Here is a 20961-nt window from a genome sequence, read left to right as displayed (position 1 = left end):
TGTGTATATTTATAATCTTTCGTCACTTATTTTGCCTGTACACCATAAGGCAATATTTGTTTTTATCCGCGACTTGTTTTAAGCTTAAATGTATATATTTGCTATATACAGGCTATAAACTACATATTTGCCTAACAATGTAATACAAACCCGTTAAGCCGTATAGGCCGATCCGCAAAGTACCACTTGTACTATTAATGGTAACAATTGGTAACAAAATTTATAGCTGCGTGATGAAGTTTTTATAATATTACTTAGCTTTAGTAAATAAAAAAGAGACCCGAACTATTTTTATGAAACTATCTTGCGCTTCTGACCTTGTTACTGTCTAGATTTGAGGTAGAAAGTCGTGCGCCTGACAGTGAGCGACAGGCGCACTACTCGGAGCTTTAAATCACAAAGATCTGAGGGACACTGCCATTATGCCCGGCACCCTGAGACATAAGTTGACAAGTCCCAAGTGGCGGTAATTTCAAAACCGTAACGCAATAATGCCTACACTATTGCTTGGCCGCAGAAATAGGTAATAGAAACTGCAAATTATCACTGTAACGTGCAGTGGACCGTTCATGTTTGTAATAAGTTGTGTTGTTTATCATATTTTTTTAAATAATAATATACTTCTCTTGGCACATGTCGCTTTATCTATAAAGAATTAGAACACATTACACGGGTATCCGCGTCCACTATAAAGTTTCTTATTGCTCTCAATTGTTTCCAGAGTGCTTTTGTTGCAAATATTAAATGATAAAATTAAAAACTCATATGATGGTACTACGACAGTGTTACTGTACAAGTTTTAATTAATTAAAAGGCATGACAAGCTTTTACCGCAGAGCAAATTACAAACCACCACAACTTTCATGGCTGCTTTAAAGTAAATTTAATCGTTGTACCATATTTCCACTGTTGCCTATGTACAGTCATATACATGACATACCTGACCTCTTAACATGCCCAAACCGACTTTTTTGCTCTGAGAGCCATCTTACGTATTGGACAACAAAAAATTAAAGAAATTTCAACTTTAATGCATAAGCAATGCAGTGCTTGAAGATGAACACATATTTTTAAAACCAATTCTAAATTTCGTCTTTTAACATCCAAGTAAACTGGTCAAGCGGCTTATTGTATGGACTGCTAATTACAATACCCGTGGTTCGATTCCACGAGAATTATTTTGTTTTAATGTTATATTTTTAATAGCACTGTTTCACTTTTTAATATAACGTCGACATATCACAATATTTGCTCGCTAGAAATTGCCTAAGATGGGTGGATAGATATTATTAATAAAGCGGGTGGGTTTGGATAGATTAACAAATCACGAAATCGCTCTGCAGTTTATAGCTGGTTTGAAATTTGTATTCTGTATTTAAGTAAGAACTATACGTTAAAGATCAAACTGACTTAAAAATTTTCTTACTATGTCATTCACTAATGAGACGACCAGGGAGTCATACCAAAATAAATTTTATGGCTTATGGGTTAAAGATTAAGTTTGTTTAACAATTTTCTCCAAATTTTTGTGCTCAGAACCAAAAGGTCGAAGTTGGCTTGGGGGTCAGGTATCTCGCGTATATGACTGCACCCTATCTCGCCGGCACTCCAAGCTCCAAAGGTAATAAAAAGAATCAAATCGCTCGTCCTTCAAAGGACTTTATATCAAATAATAATCTCTTCGGCTATCATCTACTAATACAATAAATAGAGTTTTAGATAACCGCAATCAAACATGCGTTTGCTAGTGCGATCGTTTATGCTCAATGTAGCAACGACTTGATCTTACTTGATACACTGCTCGCTCTTGCCTGCTGAAAGGTTGTGGCCCGCCTCACTGCAACACCTCTTCGGGCCTTACGGCGACAGTATGGAATGGATTGGGTGAGAGCACGTCGGAAGTTTTGCCCACTCAGACAGTACAGCAGGAAATTGATGCCAAAATTAGTGTTGAAGAACATCGTAGCCAAGTGTTGGCAAGCCAGCCATCGCGATTTGTTTTCCTCCAAGCTGTGCTGTAGACGAAAAAATTAAACACAATAGGCAAATGATTCACTTAAAGAATTCCTGTCACGAATAAGAATGTCAACTTGATAGTCAAGGAAAATGGCTGCATTTTCTAATATCGTTATTTTACCCGGCACAGGTACGATCAGGCGAATCGTAACAATAAAAGCGTTAAACCCACCTAACAGCCCTTGGCTCCTTATTGAAATTTCAAGAAATAGTTTTCCTTCTTCGAAACTCTTATCTCGCGTATGGTCCATTACTCTTAAGAAATAATTATTCTACATTATTTTTACATTCGATTGTCACATGTACACTAACATGGAAACTGTTTTAGAGTATACTCTTGTTCATTATCTTTTAGAAAAAAGTCATTAAAGTCAGTACGTATTTGCTTTTAAAAAGCCTAGTGGTTTACGGCTCACTTAACCCCGTTGTTCTCAATCCATTCGCCATCTGTCTTCTAGCGGTTAAAGCCACTATTTTCATTTTAAAGCTTTCGCTGAAAATAAAACTTCCAACGAGATTTAAGTGAAAGCCGCTTCGAGTCTGTCGCTTAACTATCTATTTGGCCTATCTACCAGTCTGGTCTTTAAAAATAGGATAGCATAATTGTGAATCAGTGTTCGTCATTTTCTCCGTACTCCGGACCTATGCAACGTACAACGCAAATTAATCCCCATTCTATAGAATACATTAATGTCACATACTTTAGTGTCAATATTATAAAGCCCTATGTGTAATTTTGCAACACAAGTTTGGTTTAACATCATGTTCCCTCAATTTTCTTCAATTTAAATCTTTTGTGTAGAATCTGACAAATATTCTTCTCATTCTAATTTTATACCCAGACATCCATTCTGCCGGCCGAACTCTTTAGTTCATTCACATAATCAATGCCACTTTGCATTTTAAACATTTTACTGGGTAACGCAGTAACAAGAAATCGATAGTATTGTGAACAGTTCTTTAAATATTCAATAAATATTTATACATGGCAGATATTGTAATAGAAACTTTACTTAAAATTTATCAAAAGGTATCTGATTGTAAATAATTTTAACAGTTCACATTCTTGTTTCATTGAATATTCTGAAAAATTACAAACAAACCGAAACACTTAGCGCCCAGTTACACGACGTGAAAGATTTCGCGCGGCCGCTGCGATGCAACCGCACAGTTACCACACTTTCACGTACATTAATGGCGAATCTGAATTCTATTTACCATGCAACAACATTTAAATTCCTCTGAATAATACAACCACGCGGCCGCGGCGCGGGCTCCGCGTGGCTCCACCCGGCCGCCGCGTTGTCGCCTTTTAGACCAAAAACTAAGTTAAAACGTAAAAGTTAAATAAATAGAGCGTACTTTGCCATGACAATTAGAAGCACACGGTCGCTGTGCGGCGGCAACCGCGCGGCGTGAGCGCGATGAAATTCGTGTTGAATAAATGCGCTCTCAGCTAAGAACATACTTTTCTTTCACATGATCACCCCCCGTAATTGTTGATAGAAAAAATAAGTGAATAAAAACTTTAAATGTCAACGAATAAAGGAAATTGATTCCAAAGAAGGAAATGTATGCTTCTACAACGAAAGGGTGGTTATTAAAACAAAGAAATCAAGTACTTAGCAAATGTAGTAACAATGCAAAACATTTTAACTGCTACTAATTTTTGAGAATAAATATCTTAAGCAAGGCGATGGAAATCGTGTTATATGGACCCTGAGCCCTTGATACGCACTTAATTTTTATACCTGACAACTTGAAAACACATGAAGATCCAATGACGTCACATGAGCACGGTCGCGCTCCGACAAATGTCACATGTCAGATTTACACGCAAGTTTGATTTTCTATGTGCTTTTGCTACCAGTATATTTTTATGAATTCCAAACAAATTTCTCAATATTTACGTTTGAATTCAATGAAGTTAACGGTATTATAATAATTTCAAATTTGCCAGTCTACCCTTGTCGAGTTTGGAATTTTTGCGAACATAATTATGAAAATTTGAAAAAGTATCAAGTGAAACAATATTAAGTAAAACTTTTTTATACTGTGCTTATTTTACGGCTGTATTCGTTGAATCTGCAATAACAAAATCGTTTGGGCAGTTCTGAAATTGCTCAATCAACTAATAATAGAAAGAGAATAAAAAAATTCTCAAATTAAATATACATCCGAAGTTCTTCTAGTCTGTACGTCGGTTACGAATATTCACCTTGCAATTGTATTCAGTTGCAACTATAGTGCATCTTGAATTCATTATCCAAGGGCGATTTATTGAATTTGTTGATATTCTGAGCACCGTGAAAGTTAAATTAAACATAAGGGAAATGACAATATATTCTCATGAAGACCTATCCGTAAGCCTAAATAGAATTACGGAACGCAACATAAATTACTCAATTGTCTAAATATGCTTGGGCCTACTCTCGTAATTCTTAAGCTTAACAAGGCGCGGTTACGTAGTAAAAACTTCCATACGGTTCCGATTTTCGTGGTTAGGTCTGCGTAGTATTGTGCCAATCTACTCTATTAGAATTTATTCTATTTTACACTTTTTCTAAAGAAATTTATTTTCTCCCAAAACAGTTGCTTTTTTAGAAATGTTATACTTGATATAGTCGCAAGCGGAAACAATTTTTTTTTTTTTTATTTCGTGAACTTAATTCAAATGTTTACGAATACGTTAATTTAAATGGTTACGAAAAACGAAAAAAATATGTTCAAAATAAGTTAAAAATCGAAAAGCTTTTTAGTTATGTAGATAAATTTAATAAATGAAAATATTTAAGAATTGATCAGCTAAATAGGTAGGTATGAATTAACAGAACTTATATTTATTTTACGACCGATATTATGTGTTCTACATTTGTGAAAAAAAGTGTATATTTTTGTGTGTTTGTCTTTTAATTCTTTCAGTTATGAATCCTTACAACTCTTAACTATGGTAATTATAAAAACAGATTTTTTATGATACACAAATGTGAGTTGTTAACTGTTAAACAAACGCGATCCCAATTTAGAAAATATTGCAGCGGTTCCATGGTATTCCCTGGTAATGAAAGACGTAGGTGCCATTTCCATTGCTAACTTTTTTTAAATAGGGGAAGATAATTTTTTCTTTTGCTCGTAAAAATTCTGACATTATACGTTCACATAGTAACATAGTTAATCGATTGCTTTCAAAAACAAGGTGGCGAATAATTTGCCTTTATTTTATTAAGGGCTAAAGTAATTTGGCTTAAATATTTGCAAAAAAAAAAAAGATAAAAAAGTCTCAAGAGAAGTATATTTTACTACTTATGAAAATTGTATCTTGTGGAGAATATATTAAAACGGGATTTTTTTCTCACAAGTGTGTTATAAAAGGTCGTGTTTTTCACGAGATTGTAAGGATTTTGTAGACTCGTGATGATTAAACCCTCGCCTGCGACTCGGGCTTAAAGTGTCCTCATGTTTACCATAACCTACTTTCTGCCCTTTTAATAATAAGCTTGGCATTGTGTTATTGCGCCAGTCGCAGTAGAGGGTATTTCCTGTTGACTTTTTTATGGACAAAATAAGTGCGCATGTGACCTCCGTAACACCTGATGGAAAGTGACGATGAGGTCGACGTTATAGCATGCACACCTATATAAGACGTTCCCACGTGACATTATATTAATTGTAAAAGTGACTTATTTATTCATAACGCTACTTTCTCAGATTTTCGTTAATAAAAAAGTACTATTGCAGGTCTAAAATTATTCGTATTATGACTATACTTGAAAATACAAATAATCAGCTTTGCTATGTTAATAGGTACTTACATTACACATGTGCATTCAAAATTGGTTATTCCAGTACTTTATATTGAGTAGAGGTAATTAGTAAAAGCGTTTTTTCAAATCAAATCAAATCAAATCATGTTATTCGTCATCATGGGTACAATAAAGATGATAACATTTATTTTATGGTCGCCATGACGTACCATCAAGGCACACGAATTATACTATTATTATTAATTATACTTGTCCAATACTTCCAAATAATAATAATAAAATAACACTAATAATTATCATTAAATAGTCATAAACCACTGATTATAGGCTTCCACCTTCACAGGACCAAGTCTTAAAATTCTACAACAGTTAGGACGTCAAAACAAAAGTAATTTAATTAAGATAACAATCAATGTAAATAAATCAATGTCATACAGTCACGTTCGTCTCAATAATAAATTAATGTGAAATTAGTTAGCAAAATTCCTTTAACATATAAAATGATTTTTCAATTAAATACTCAAATAATGTGCGTTTAAATTCCGCGAAATTTTCATTCTGCCTTACCTGTAATGGCAATTTATTATAGATTTTTGGTGCCATTGCAATTATACTCTTCTCAAATAGTGACGTTTTACAATTTATTTGGCGTAGTTGATTAGGACGTCGTGCTCTTGTAACTACGGGAAAAAGTTGTGGGTGTCGTCGTATAAATAAGGCTGTTTCATAGATATATAATGAAGGCAAGGTCAAAATTTTTAGTTCTCGAAAATAGTTTCTGCAACTGTCGGTCTGTTTCAGTCCTCAGATTGCCCTTATGCACGTCTTTTGAGCTCGAAAAACTTGTATTATGTTGCTACTATTACCCCAAAATAAGATACCATATCTGAGTGTTGCAGTTACGTAGCTGTGGTAAACTACAAGTAAAGCGTTTTTGTTTACCACCTTAGACAATTTAAAGAGAGCGTATGATTGTTTCGATAGCTTGTTACATATTATTTGAAGTTGTTCCTCCCATTGCATTTTCCTATCAATGTGAAGTCCAAGGAATGTGGTTCCCGATGTTTCACCGATAACACGAGAGTTATAAATTAATTTGTTTGTCAAAGAGTTATTGCCCCTTTGCTTGAAATTCATAATTGTCGTTTTGTCAAGATTTAGTAATAAATTATTAAATTTAAGCCATGTCATTACATTTGTTAGGGATTTTTTTATTTCAGTCTCATTTTCAAATAATATAGTACAGTCATCAGCGAATAAAGTTATGTGTTTTGGAATTGATTTAGGCATGTCATTAATATAAATAATAAACAGCAATGGACCTAGAACACTACCTTGTGGAACCCCATATTTTACTAGTCTAGGAGAAGATTCGTAAATAGTTTCTGTTTTTGTAGTTAAAGAAATTCGACTGATTTGTGTTCTGTCACTCAGATATGATTTTAATAAGTTTTGAGTATTTCCGCGTATACCATAAATTCCCAATTTTTGCATTAATATATCATGATCCACATAGTCAAAAGCTTTTGACATGTCCATGTACTGTGCCATTACAGATTTTCTTTTGTCCATTCTACTGTAAATAATGTTAAAAAATTCATATATTGCAAGATCAATGGATTTATTCTTACGAAATCCTTTTTGTTCGTTACAGAATATATTATTTGTTTCAAGGTAGTCATAAATACTTTTAGAAATAACCTTTTCAATAACCTTTGGGAATACAGGTGTTAACGCTACAGGTCTATAGTTTTTCATATTATTAGGTTCGTCTTTTTAAAGAATTGGTTTAATAATGTTTATATAAATGTGTTTTAGTTTAGATGGAAATACCCCTTGTTCTATGCTTAAGTTAATAATTCGTGATATGTATTGTTTTATGACATTCTACGCATTAAATATCTCATCATAATTTAGTTTATGTAATGGTGACTACGTTTTAATTGTGAATTACTGTATTTACCATCCCATTAGTGTCTTTTGTGTAGCATCAAAACACTTTCCTGTTAAAGGTATTTTGCAACTGAAACAACTAAATTTGCTCAATCGAGAGTTTTATTTCGGGGCAGCAGAAATATCACGTTTAAACTGGTTCTAATGGAAGAATCCGTTTGAAAGGATCCGTTTTTTCTTTATACATCATCACATATTAGTGACTAAAAAGAATACAGTGAATTAATAACAAAAAAATACGTTAATTAATAACTTGTACCACTCAAAATTATCGGTCAAACATAATATAAATTACTGGCAACAAAATAATTGCATATATATGGCAACGTCTATGCTTCAAATAGCAGCTATCGGGATTATCTAAAAATATTAATGAAATATGAATATATATAATATTGTATAAAAAATATCCACCAATTTTATAACTTATTAATTACGAGTCCATTATTATATTATTACAATATCTAATAAGGTTGTCCAAAAGGCTGTACATGTACATATATCCCAAGCTGTTAAACCCTATTTAAATGATGCGATCGACACGTCAATGTTATATAACATAAGAGATTTTTTTTTTATTTCGTGTCGTTTAAATTTTTTGACATATGTTGTACCTCGGTACACAATTTGGGCAAAATTGAAACACCCCCTTTAAAAGTGTTATTTAATTCGCAACCATGTCGCAACTATACACATCATTAGTTTATTTATTTATTTATTTTTTATTTACACATCATTATACAAATCATTAATACTTGCTTTCTTTTTTAATATTGTGCCATGATATTCAGGTTCACCTATACTGTAACTGTACCATGACTAAACCCTAATTGTTTGAAATCGCGAGTACTTGTATATTTTGAAAAGGCTTAAATTGTTTTTTGATTAAACTTAATTTAAGAGTTCTGAAATAAACAAATACAAACCTTCGCGGTAATGGCAGCTAGGTCGAAACCCAGGTATGAAGTAATAATTAACATATTTTTTTGCAAATTGTAAAATAATAAATCGCGAATCCCTTTCGCATTGGTACACGCTTATATCGACTCTGTAAACCGAAAACAAAATTTATTACAAACATTAATATAATACTTCTTATATATTTTTTTATCTCTGTGTCTATTTACGACTGCGAGACTAATCAAACAACCGTATTTTCTGATTTTGGCCCGACGTTCCCTCCCTAACAGTCTTCACAGACCTTTCAAGACATTTAAGAGCCCATTTCTGCTAATCTGTTGAAAATCCCCGATTGTAAATCATGCAATGAGAATTCCCAAATTAACTATTGTGCTTTAGTAATTACGATTGTTTGTGTGTTAGAGAAGTCCAGCCAATGAATTTTAATGCAATATTAACGTTACCTAGTGCAATCTAATACACAAGTTATAATTAGCAATGTTTTGTACTAACGTGTAAATTGCGTACTTAAATCGTCAATCAAGTGAAGGTATCTATGACCAAATTGGCTCTTAGTAAAGTTTGACAATTCACAACAATCATTGTTTTTCCTTGGGCCTCGTAAAGTATCTCATATTTCGCTCTAGATTGAACAAGGGCTTTTAAAAGGCATAAGATCCAATCAAAATAACTTAAATTATTTTCACGACCCATTCAGTACTTGACTGAAACTTTTCCCATGGAACTTCGTTCATTAGAGTATGAAACAGCGATTTCATATTACAAAACATCCTTATCTATGATAATCTAGTCGACCTAAATGTATGGAACAGATGTTCAAGACTCGAGAGGTATCTCCATTGAAAAAGTCGTTTAATTTCATAGTTTCAGTTAGTTTTGATGGAATTTATATGTGGTTTTTGAAAATCAGCTTGTAGAAGTTTGATTTGAAACATCGTTGTGAATTTAAGTTTCGTATAATGTTGGGCTTTTATTATTCGTGCATCGATTAATCTCTAAACGATTGTTTTCCTTTCTCCAAAGTAATTATCCATGGAAACAAGAATAAAAAATGAAAGTGTTTCAATAAAAGGCTTACAATCACAACGTTGAGGAAATCTTATTATACAAAACTGAAATGACTCTGTGAAAGTTTTATGTGTTTTTGAATTGTTAAGATTTTCGTATTAAAAACTATTAAAAAGCAGGGTCAAACGAATTCATTGACTTTTTATTCCATTAATAATTTAATGGAAGATAGGAAGTTGTGATATTTTGTGCCCGAACAAAAAAGTTAGCATAAAAGAAAATCGCCAAGTTGTTTTCGTACAAATAGCACATCTCGCGTTTGCGTCGCAAAACACAGCGTTTTTTATTTTTATTCACACCAAAATTATGTTTGTAATATCACATTTTATGAAAAGAAAATAGAAATTCAAAATATTCGCTATTAGCAAATCTTGACATAAATGTGAAAGAAATTTGAATGTTTGCGAAATAAATTATTCAATGAAATATGCTTGGATTACAAGACGCGTCTTATATAGTCATTGACAAAATTTAATTTTATCCAAAAAATACGACGATGTTTCCGGCGCACATACTTACAATATTGAAAATACGAACATTATCAATTGTTTTCATTTGTAATTCACGAATATAGTACGCATAATTTGCAAAATTTAAAGCGAAACTTACCGTTCCATAGGCGTAAACAATCAACCGCATGGTGTAAGCAGGCAAGTTGAGACAAACAAACACCGAAGATACAATTAGCAACATCCGTGTGACTCTCTGTTGTGAGCGAGGACATGAAAGAATCCTCGATGGTCGCAAACGTCCTTCTGGAGTTGATTGCCCTGGGGATGTCGAAGGCTGACCGCCGCTCACGGCAACATGTTCCGCTTTCATCAACAGATGTCTGTCGCGCTCCAATCGCCATACTCCAAACACAATCCATACATTCATAATTATGATCACCAGCAGCGGTATTGAAAATGACAACACTGCGTCTATCAAATTGAACGTGGCAGCGTATGAAATATATTCGTAGTCTATGTTGCAATCGTTATTAGTTGGTATCGCAAATCGGAGCACTGGTAAATTTATTACCAGTGAACAAAACACGACTCCGGCTATTATATGCCTTGCTCTTGTGACGGTGCAAACTGCATTTCTTTGCAATGGATAAAGCACAGCTACGAAGCGTTCACCGGTGAAAGCCACCACTAACCACGAACTCATACAACACGCCACGTAAGAGAGATAAACAAACACTTGGCAGAATCCTTGTTGATGGAACACATCAGTCACTCTCAATGCATGTAACCACGCAGGAAGCAATTGAAATAAAAACAAAGTATCGGATATTGCCAGAGCAGACAGATACTGGCTTGTGGATTGCATCCGAAGCTTGGTGTTGTAAAAAACATAAACTGACATTAAATTACCAATCGTCCCGAGCACAATTAACATTGGTGTATAGTAAAAATTTATGGAACCGGCTATGTGTTCTATAATTTCATCTACGGTATAACTGTCGGTGAAATTGTCGAAATTTCCGGGTTCGCTAAAGTTTGTGCCGTTAAAGGACATGGCGCGGCGTGTGACCGCCGCGCCGTCTCTTGGGGTACTGTCGTTCAGTACCCTACGTGCGACAACATGGGGGTGCAAGATGAGCGAGGGCTCGACAGTGAGTGAACCTCCGTCGATGCACCTGTCTGACTGCTGCCTCTGATCTCCACCCACACAAATGCACTCTAGTTAATACATAAAATGTAATAGCAAAATAAAAGCATTTACTACTATTACATCTATAGCTTAGTACATTCGTATAGACATGTTCCATGTATGTAAGTATTTGAAATATTAATTTTACTCCCCTCAACATATTTGACAAATATAATTGCCTCCGACTACGCCCCTCATTATCTCTGAAACATTAGAATATGTGCGAATCAAAATTGTTTTAGGTTTCGTTCGTTTTAAACTTTTTGATTATACACCTTGTCGTTAAAGAGAGTTAAAATTTATTTATTGTTATTTAGGAATAACAAGGATATCATATAACATTTTTTTGTAACGTCAGTTCATATGTCATTATATACTGTTACTAAATAAACGCTTTGAAACTTTGTTAGTACATAGTACACATAACTATCCACGATACGGTATCTACACTGTAATTTATTCATAAAATTATGGCCTTTAGCCTTCCCGTAGAGGAGACCAATACCCACCAGTGGGGCGTATATGAGTTGACGTAGATGAACATAGTTCTTATCTATACTAATAATGAGAGGCTGTGTCTACATATTAGTTAAAGATATTTTTGTACGAGAATATATCATAATTGTAGGAAATGAAACTATTTTTCCGGATTTAAATCGCGTATATTTGTTTTTTCAAACAAACCGACGTTTCGGGCCCTTTACAGATCCCATGGTCACGGTTGACAGAGGTGGTACAGTCTTAAACCAGTTATGTCTAATATTGATGCAAAGCACCCTATTTTTTCCACTATAGTTACAATAGTTATTAATTAAATACCTTATTTTTAACCCTTAACCACCTGATAACGGTCTCAGAGACCGCTATATTTTTTTTAATGCATATTTCTCGGCCATTATGCTTTGTGTGTTCTTGTGCGTTCATGTACCTTTTCTGAATTCCCGCCAGTGTGTCACTTGAGCTCGTCGAGTGTTTAAGTGCGCGCGTTTTGCTGTGATAAGTAAAAAAATCTGTATTGTATTTATTTTACATAGTTTTAATGTAAAAATGGATGAAATTAGGCAATGGCTGGAAGAGTGTTCTGATGAAGAAGACTTACCGAATGAGTGTGACGTAGAACATGATGTTACTAATGATCAAGTACTGACAGGGGATTGTGAATCTAGCTCCAAAATAGATGGGGAAGACAACTCTTCGGAAGACGAAACGCTTCCCGTTCAGCCGCAATATATGGCTCCCGTTTCTCGTGAGCCACTATCCTCTTCCGACAGCGATACACCACTAGAAGAAGTCCGACGCAGACGAAAGCGAAATTATTTTGGTAGTAACTGTCTTCGTTGGTCATCGCAGCCAAATGTTTGCCGCACGAGAACACAGCAGCATAATATTGTCAATCAACCACCGGGAGTGAAACTGGCATATCGCAATATGCTCTATGATTCTACTACGCCACTTGATATATGGAGCCTGTTACTTACTGATGAAATGCTCAATAAAATAGTATTACATACCAATGAGAAGATGTTGATGATGCGGCCAAAGTATCAGAAACAAAGTTGTGTTCAAGACGTGGATCTTACAGAGCTAAAAGCGTTCATTGGCATACTGTTTTACACAGCCATTTTTAAAGCAAACCACGAACACTACACTGCATGGTTCAGTACTGATGGCTCAGGCCGAGAAATATACCGTTGCATTATGAGCAAAAATCGATTTGAAGCTGCTGATCGCGGTTCGTTTTGATGATGCAGAAACTAGAGAGAAACGACGTGAGACAGACCTTTTTGCGCCCATTTCAGAGTTGTTTATCTCATTCATACAGCGCTCCCAAGAAATTTACTCAATTGGATCTTGTGCTTGTATAGACGAGATGCTGTTGGCTTTTCGAGGCCGCTGTAAATTCAGAATATACATGCCAAAAAAGCCTACCAAATACGGGTTAAAAATAATGTGCATAACCGATGCAAGAAATGGCTACCTCGTAAATGCCTATATTTATTTAGGCAAAGATTCAGATGGGAAAAATTTAAGCCAAGAAGAAAAACGTTTCTCAAAACCCACTCAGGCAGTTCTTCGTCTCGTCACACCAATTGAAGGATCGAACAGAAACGTCACCGCTGATAATTGGTTTTGTTCCATAGAACTTGCAAACGTTTTGAGAGAAAAACTACTAACACTGGTGGGTACTTTGAAAAAAAAATAAACGCGCAATACCCCCAGAATTCAAGACTTTGTCATCTTATGTGCCAAAAAAAAATAAGGCTGTTGTTATGATATCAAGCATGCACCACACAGATACCATTGATGAAAACACCAGAAAACCGGAGATCATAATGTACTATAATGAAACCAAAATTGAAGTCGATCTACTTGATCAAAGGTGTTCGAATTACTCCACAGCTCGCCGAACACGAAGGTGGCCTATGGCTATATTCTACAGAATACTAGACATATCAATTTCCAATGCTTATGTTATTAGTTTAAGTAATCAGACTCAGAGTACTGGAAGCCGATTCAAATTCATTAAGAGATTGGCGGAACAGCTAACACGGCCACACATGGAACGACGAGAAGAAAATGAAGCTATTCCACGAGAAGTACGGAAAATGATTCGCCGTGTACTTCAGACTGATGTGGAAGATGAAATACCAAGCTGTTCTGGTGCAAGTAGGCTAGAAGTACGTAAGACTTGCTCGACTTGCGATTATAAAAAGAAACGCAAGACTGAATACTTGTGCTTTTCATGCAAGAAGCCAATCTGCTTAGAATGCTCTGAAACAGTGTGCCGTATATGCTCGGAAAAATATTAAGAATTGAGAGGCTGTAATTATGCAAAAATAATATATTTCTATTTATTTTTAAGCTTTGATTGTATTACATGATTGGTAAAATTACGAGAATTAGTCCAAAGAAGAAAGTTTAATTAGTTATTTTTTTTTATAGATTACATTTTGTATAGATTAGTATATTCGTCCATTAATTCCATGTACAAGTAAAGTTATTATATTTTCGCAAGACTGTTACTAGTTACTTGTAGATTTTAGTGATAATATAATAGTAAAAACACTATACCTCTATTTAATTCTTATTTTTTATCCACCACCAAATTACAACTTTAAAAAAATATCTATCACATGATAGCGGTCTGCCTGACCGAGGGTAGGTTGTTATGTCGTTAAAACATAGGGTAGGTGGTTTAAGGGTTAATTTTACAAAGAAAACATTCCAATTTACGCTACATTAAGTTATTACAAATTATTTTATTAAATGAATTTTTATTAAGTTCAATTTGTTATCAATTAATTATAGAAATTAGAATAAACTAAAACATATTAATTAGTACTGCAGTCTTATGTCTGTTTGGGATTTTTCATTAGAGGAAATACTGGATCCCAAGCTGGTGGTACGGAGAAACCATCTACCCTGTTGAAATTAGGATGTTTTCAATTTCAATGGCCTCTCGCAGCAGCCTGGTTAGATAACGGACTTCTTTTGCAAGGACCTGCGGGTTTGTCAAACTTCATTGAATGTGTAGGTTTATCCACTTGTTTACGTGACGGTGTTTGACATCAGCTATATGTTCTTTGACGCGGGTACAAATACTTGTTTGTCCAATATAAGAGAGACCACACTCGCAGTCAAGCTTGTAAACTCCTGCATCCTGTAAGGGGATGTTACATTTCACGGGCCTCAGGAACTGAGAAATCTTCCTCAGGGGCTTGATATAGGTGTTGATAGATGCACGCCTGAGGACTCTTCCGATCTTGTCTGTAAGATGGCAGGTTTTCGCTCGACTGTAGGTGGTTTCACACCTGTAAAGGGTCCGAATTGTCTATTTGTTTGAAAAAACAAATATACGCGTTTTAAATCCGGAAAAGTAGTTTCATTTCGTATGTGTAACAATCGCGAGAACCTAAGATCTCGATATATCATAATTGTGTTTAAAAATATTGGTATATGTAGTTGTTTTTACCACGTTACCTTATTTTGAATTGGTATTTTAAAGTTATCTAATTTTTGAAATCGCAACTTTAGAACGTGTGACGGATACTGTATTATATTTTTAAAGTATCTAGCCTACGCGGACCACCGAGACAAATTCAACGACGCCTAATTCGTTAAAGTAGAGCTTAAAGGCTCTGTATTGGAACAGATGAACACATATTATACATAACTTTATACAATACAAATATTCTTTATTGTACTCTAGAACAAATACAGATACTATGTTGAGCCGTGATTATGAAACCTGCAAGTAGTCCGAAACATTGGTTGGTTTGAAAAAAGAAATATATCCGATTTAGATCCGAAAATATACTTTCATTCCCAATATATAGCAATCGCAAAAACATAATGACTCTAATCATACTGGGATATTAAAGTGTCTATTGTACCAAAACAACATTAGCTAGAAACAGAATTGTATTTGAAAAAGTCGCTGCTACATAGAGATTTTGTTATATCGATACGTCACGACTGAAATAGTATTGTATTGTAAGTATACACGATTTAGATTCAGAAAAAAAAACAGTTTCATTTTCAGTGTGTAATAATCGCAAAAACCTAAAATCTCGATATACATATATTAGTTTTTATTAATCCAAGAAACTACTTATGAAAACAACTATACGTTAAAACGCATATAAATAAACATCTACCTTGCCGAACTGTGTCATAACCATTTTCTAAAGAGGCCCTTGGATATTTTTAAATAAGAAAAAAATATATTTCTCTTCGCGTTTACAATAGTAAAATAGTTATTGTATATATGAGCATTGAAATTGAAACGTTATCGCCGTCATCCATCACCATATTTGTCGAAAAAACATCCCAATGAAACTCAAAGTAAGAAGTTTATATGCGAACAGAGAAAGTACGCGATACGAATACGAAGTACCTGATGAGCCCTACACGAAGTAATAACTTCTGATCCGATATCAGAGGACAGTCTAAACGGCACTTGCCTAAATTATAACACCTACCCCACGACTAACTTCATACGCTTGCCTGCAAAGTTTAACAACGGTCATGCGTGTCGTGTGCTATGGTGCGCTTGCAATCATATGGAAACGTCGCAATTTTAAATCCAATTTTGAGCGTAACATTGCAATATTCAGTGCACTAGATTATGTTTAGTGGATAAATTTTCAAGTGCATCGCAAAGCATTTGCGCTATTTGGAATTATGAATTTCCAAAATTTTGACGGCTAATGAAGGTGCGGTGCAAAAACATTGAATGCTGCGCAATGCGCAATTCTTTTACAAAAATAATTAAATCCCAAAACGTACGGTTTGCTAAGACATTGAGTGACACGGTAATTGAAATTCTATTGATTTAGGATTCTTTTTACAAAAAATAATTAGTAATGTAGAGTTCTTACGTTTTCGAGCCAGCCGTGACCGCAGAACCTGTAAAGCGCCCGAAATGTTGGTTTGTTTGAAAAAACAAGGAAAAAAGAAATATAAACGAAATATAACGATTTAGATCCGAAAAAATTGTTCAATTATCAATAATTAATCCTAGATTAAAAATAACAAGGAAAATATTTCTTAAATCTGTACCTTAGTAACCGTATGTTAACAATAAAGAAAAATAAGGCTGAAACTGGTAACACGGCTGTGGCCGTAACAACAATATTGTTTCAACTCATAGTAAATAAGGAGTGCTTGTACATACATATATATGCACTCCGTATACATATTTACACTGTTACTTTTATAAATTTTCAGTTATAATTTCGTAGTATTTTATGTATTAGATATATGTATATATTATATATTAGATATATGTAGTTTTTATTTAGCACCTATCTTTCTCTCAAGTGATTTAACATCAATTAGCTAGTTTCGTAGACTGCCGACTACCTACGCATGACTATTCCGTTGTTTGCAATAAATTCTCTTTCTACTACTTAACGGTCCTTAGTCGCGTAATATCAGCGGCTGTTTAACTCTCAATACTGTTATTTAAACTTCACTAAATTGCACAAAGTATTATACTTATTCTTCTCAAATATATACGTAACTCCTAAACTATGACCTCAAAACTGTACAAGATATTCTGCAGTCATTACAATGGATATTTTATTCGTTTATCAATAATTCACGGCGTAGGTTATAGTTAGGCTCGTTTTTCAAACACGTAGCTAATTACGTTATTTAACATCATTATTAATTTTCTTTTCTTTGCTATAATTTATGTTATAACAACAGCCCGTTACACCATACCATCTATAATATACATACAAACTTTTCAGGTAGACATTAACATCATTACGGAATATTATCATTTCGAGGTTGCCACGTACTTCGATAAACTTGTGACTTGCATTTTAATAACCCACAGCTGCGTTCAATATCAGAGTCTGTCAATACAATCTTAAGGAAATATTTCAGTAGACGTTAAATAATAAGGTTTTTTTGGTACAAAGAATATGCTTACTAGCTTTAAAAATATTGCAACCAAATAACCGCAAGTCTTTCATTATAACCTGTTGAAAATACTTGCAGATAACGCTACCAAAACGAGGTCATACTTGTCCGCGTCACAGATGACAATGCAAAGTAATTTCTTATTAACTAACCTTAAACCTCATGTACATTTTCTAAAATCACCTACCATTTAATTTGTGTAATAACTTTACCGATTTGGACGTGCGGAATCTTTTAATACAAATATTTCCATACTTAAAATTTCACCGGCCACCATATATGTAACCTAGACAAAGATAAGTAAATAAATTAAATTTTTTTATACCTAAAAATTATATATACAACTTAAAATATTCGGCCATATAATTTATATATTATCATAGGAAGAAATGATTTTTGTCACAGTAGTATAATAAATGGAACAACACTGGCTTGTGTAAAAATATACTTATAGCTGGGTAAATTAGAGGTGCAAAATTTGCTAAATTGTAATTAACCGACGGATAAAAACTGTCGTTTATTTTCGATCGATTTATCCAATATTATCGACTAATCAAAGAGTCAGCTCTACTCTTTCTAGGTGTTTGTAACTGATTCACTGATCGCCTGTCTTTGTAAGGCTATAAGGAACTAATTTGCGAATTTTATATTTTTTGCCGCACATCACCGGATAATCCAAGCCCGGGATTGTAGCACCGCTCATTTTGAAATGAAGCGGTGTTTTGTGTTATACCGCAATTTTATTCAGTTACAAGGAATTAGGAAACTGATTTAGTAATGTCCTAACTTTTGTATTTTGTAATTTTTACTGAAATCCTTGGTGTTAGTGTAACCTATTTTGCTTAAAATAATTTGAGCACATTCGTTATTTAAAAACTTTTGTTTTATAGATTTCTGCTGTACTAACTTATTGGTAACTCAGATCTGACATCAGAACTCTACCTGCGTGATGTTTTTGACACTCTTAAGCCAGGTACGCATTAGCGTGTTGTAACTGTAACGTGACAGATACGGTGTGGTTCTAGCGTGTACGCGTGAAACAGTCTTCACTCGCTAGAATGAGAATCTGGTTGTCGTCTGTTCACTGCGAAGTGCGAACCGCACGCGTTCCGCTCGCGACAAGCTCGCGAACCACGTACACACTATGATTTTTTGTAACATAACATGCAACGCTTACGGTTACAGTTCGCTAGTGAGTTTCCGGCTTGAGGAGTGCATTAAAATTCATGTATTTTCGTCTAATTTTTATGAAAATTTTTAACATTCATTACTACACACTACTAATACACGCAAAAATCTGAATGGTTGGAAACAGAATATTACTGTAGCTCCTTTATATCAATGCAGTCAAATTACTTCTAAATACGTTTCAATAAGGATAAATACCTACTAAAACACTCTTTTCCTAAAACTTTAATTAGAAAATCAGAAAACTGACGAGCTTGTTTTTATTACCACAGGTTGGAAAGTGTGGGTTAGTTTTGTATCGTCGAAATCTAATAATCTTAGTGCGTTAGCCATTTCGAATGATACTAGATTTTGATTAAGACGCCATGATAAATCCAATCCGGACGAATATTTAACCTACTATGTCTATATGTATGTTTAATGATATAGGCTGGCAATTAGTGTACGGATTTATATAAATGAACAAATTATATAAATTCTTCGAGAAAAGTTTCTTCAATCGTGTTGTTGTTTTACCATTAACTTGATTAAACTTTCAAATAATCCATACTTTTTGCGGTTGCTACTAAAGTTCAAGTTGTTTCAGACACAAAAATATCATTTATTATCTTAAGAATATCAACTGCTAGTTTTAATTCTCGGACTATCGTTCACATCGACTGCAGCCGACACTTGCAGTTGAAGTCTCGACTGCATGCATTAACTGCAGTCCATTCGTTGGCAGCCTAAGCGATAATATGCATTGTGACATGCGTACAACTCAAGATACGAAAAAACAAGAATTTACAACTTTTTCACACTGTTCAATAAAGTCTTCTATAAAGGGAGAGTTTAGGTCTTAGGGTCGTATTCTAGAACTCTACTCAATGCTCAAGTCAGGATTTGAGTATGGTTTAAAGCACTCGAAATCATACTCAAGTCCCTGCCCTTATGGGTCGTATTTCCAGTGCTTGTGTTTCAATTGCAATCCTGACTTGAGCATTGAGTAGAGTTCTAGAATATGACCCTAAGAGTCGTATTCCAAAAATCCTGACTTGAGCATTGAATACAGTTCTGGAATACGACTCTTAGTGCGCAATATTGACCCAATGCGAGGTATAATTCCCTAAAAACGTAATTTACACTCTTTTCAATCAATTTGGTGGGCTATCTGTGTATATATTTTTTCTTTTTTGTTCAGGTTCGGAAAAAGGGCGAGGCACGCTGGATGCCCTATTATGCACCACATACTGCCGGTCGCAGCTCTACCTGTCCAGGCAGTTATCGCAGTTACACCCGGAGCTAACCATGCCGATGTTCTCAGGTAACATTTTTCATTATGTTTTCATTATATGAGTAGGAGAGGTAGGTCAATGATTAGGGGTTATTTAATTGCTGTTCTAACGTTCTGGCCTCTTAAACAAAATATTTTTAGTGTAAGATTAAGAATAGAAACTATTTCAAATAAAACCTTAACGTTTCCAAATTCTAACGTTATTGATTTATTTGTTCACGTAAAACGTGATTAATGTTATATTTGCTTTGAAATCAAACGTGAATACTTTTAATATACGTGTCTTTTTTTAATACGAGTTCTGACGTGGCACTAATGCAGTGCAAACGACTCGACTTGAATCGTTAACGACGTGTATATTACAACAGGCACAATTAACACGGGTGCTTTGCATTTTTGGTTTGCCCGACATCGCAGTGGAAATTTTAACCTACCAAGTGAGCCCCGAGAACGAAGTAAAATTAAGGAATAACTGAATATAACGCTGTATATTAGTTTATATAATTATAAGGTATTATTGAAGCCAACCCATCGCAAACTGCTAAGGAATTAACAGCAAATTTGAATGTAGCTGTATCGCCTGTGTGTTGCGACAAATTCGTAGGATAAATTAATTTGAAAAAAGGTACTTACTACGAAATTACAACGAGTGACGCGTGTTGAAGCTTGCACTGTCTTAATGAACCATCATCATCATCGTCTTAA

At 34.4% G+C, this 20961-nt stretch overlaps 1 protein-coding gene across 3 annotated transcripts in view; it reads left to right on the top strand.

Moving 5' to 3' along the window:
• The window catches only part of LOC113227999 (protein furry), a 118268-nt gene that overhangs the window by 48223 nt on the left and 49084 nt on the right, over window positions 1–20961 (top strand). For all 3 annotated transcript variants that reach the window (XM_026461135.1, XM_026461117.1, XM_026461126.1), the window contains one exon: window positions 20164–20286. In XM_026461135.1, coding sequence (XP_026316920.1) covers window positions 20164–20286 — 123 coding nt within the window. The remainder of the gene's footprint in view (window positions 1–20163; window positions 20287–20961) is intronic.

This window comes from Hyposmocoma kahamanoa, unplaced genomic scaffold, assembly GCF_003589595.1.
Source record: "Hyposmocoma kahamanoa isolate Upper Pololo Valley unplaced genomic scaffold, ASM358959v1 100021, whole genome shotgun sequence".
NCBI classification, from domain to species: domain Eukaryota; kingdom Metazoa; phylum Arthropoda; class Insecta; order Lepidoptera; family Cosmopterigidae; genus Hyposmocoma; species Hyposmocoma kahamanoa.
Note: the sequence above shows the minus strand (reverse complement) of the source record. Positions and strands in the feature narration are given on the sequence as shown.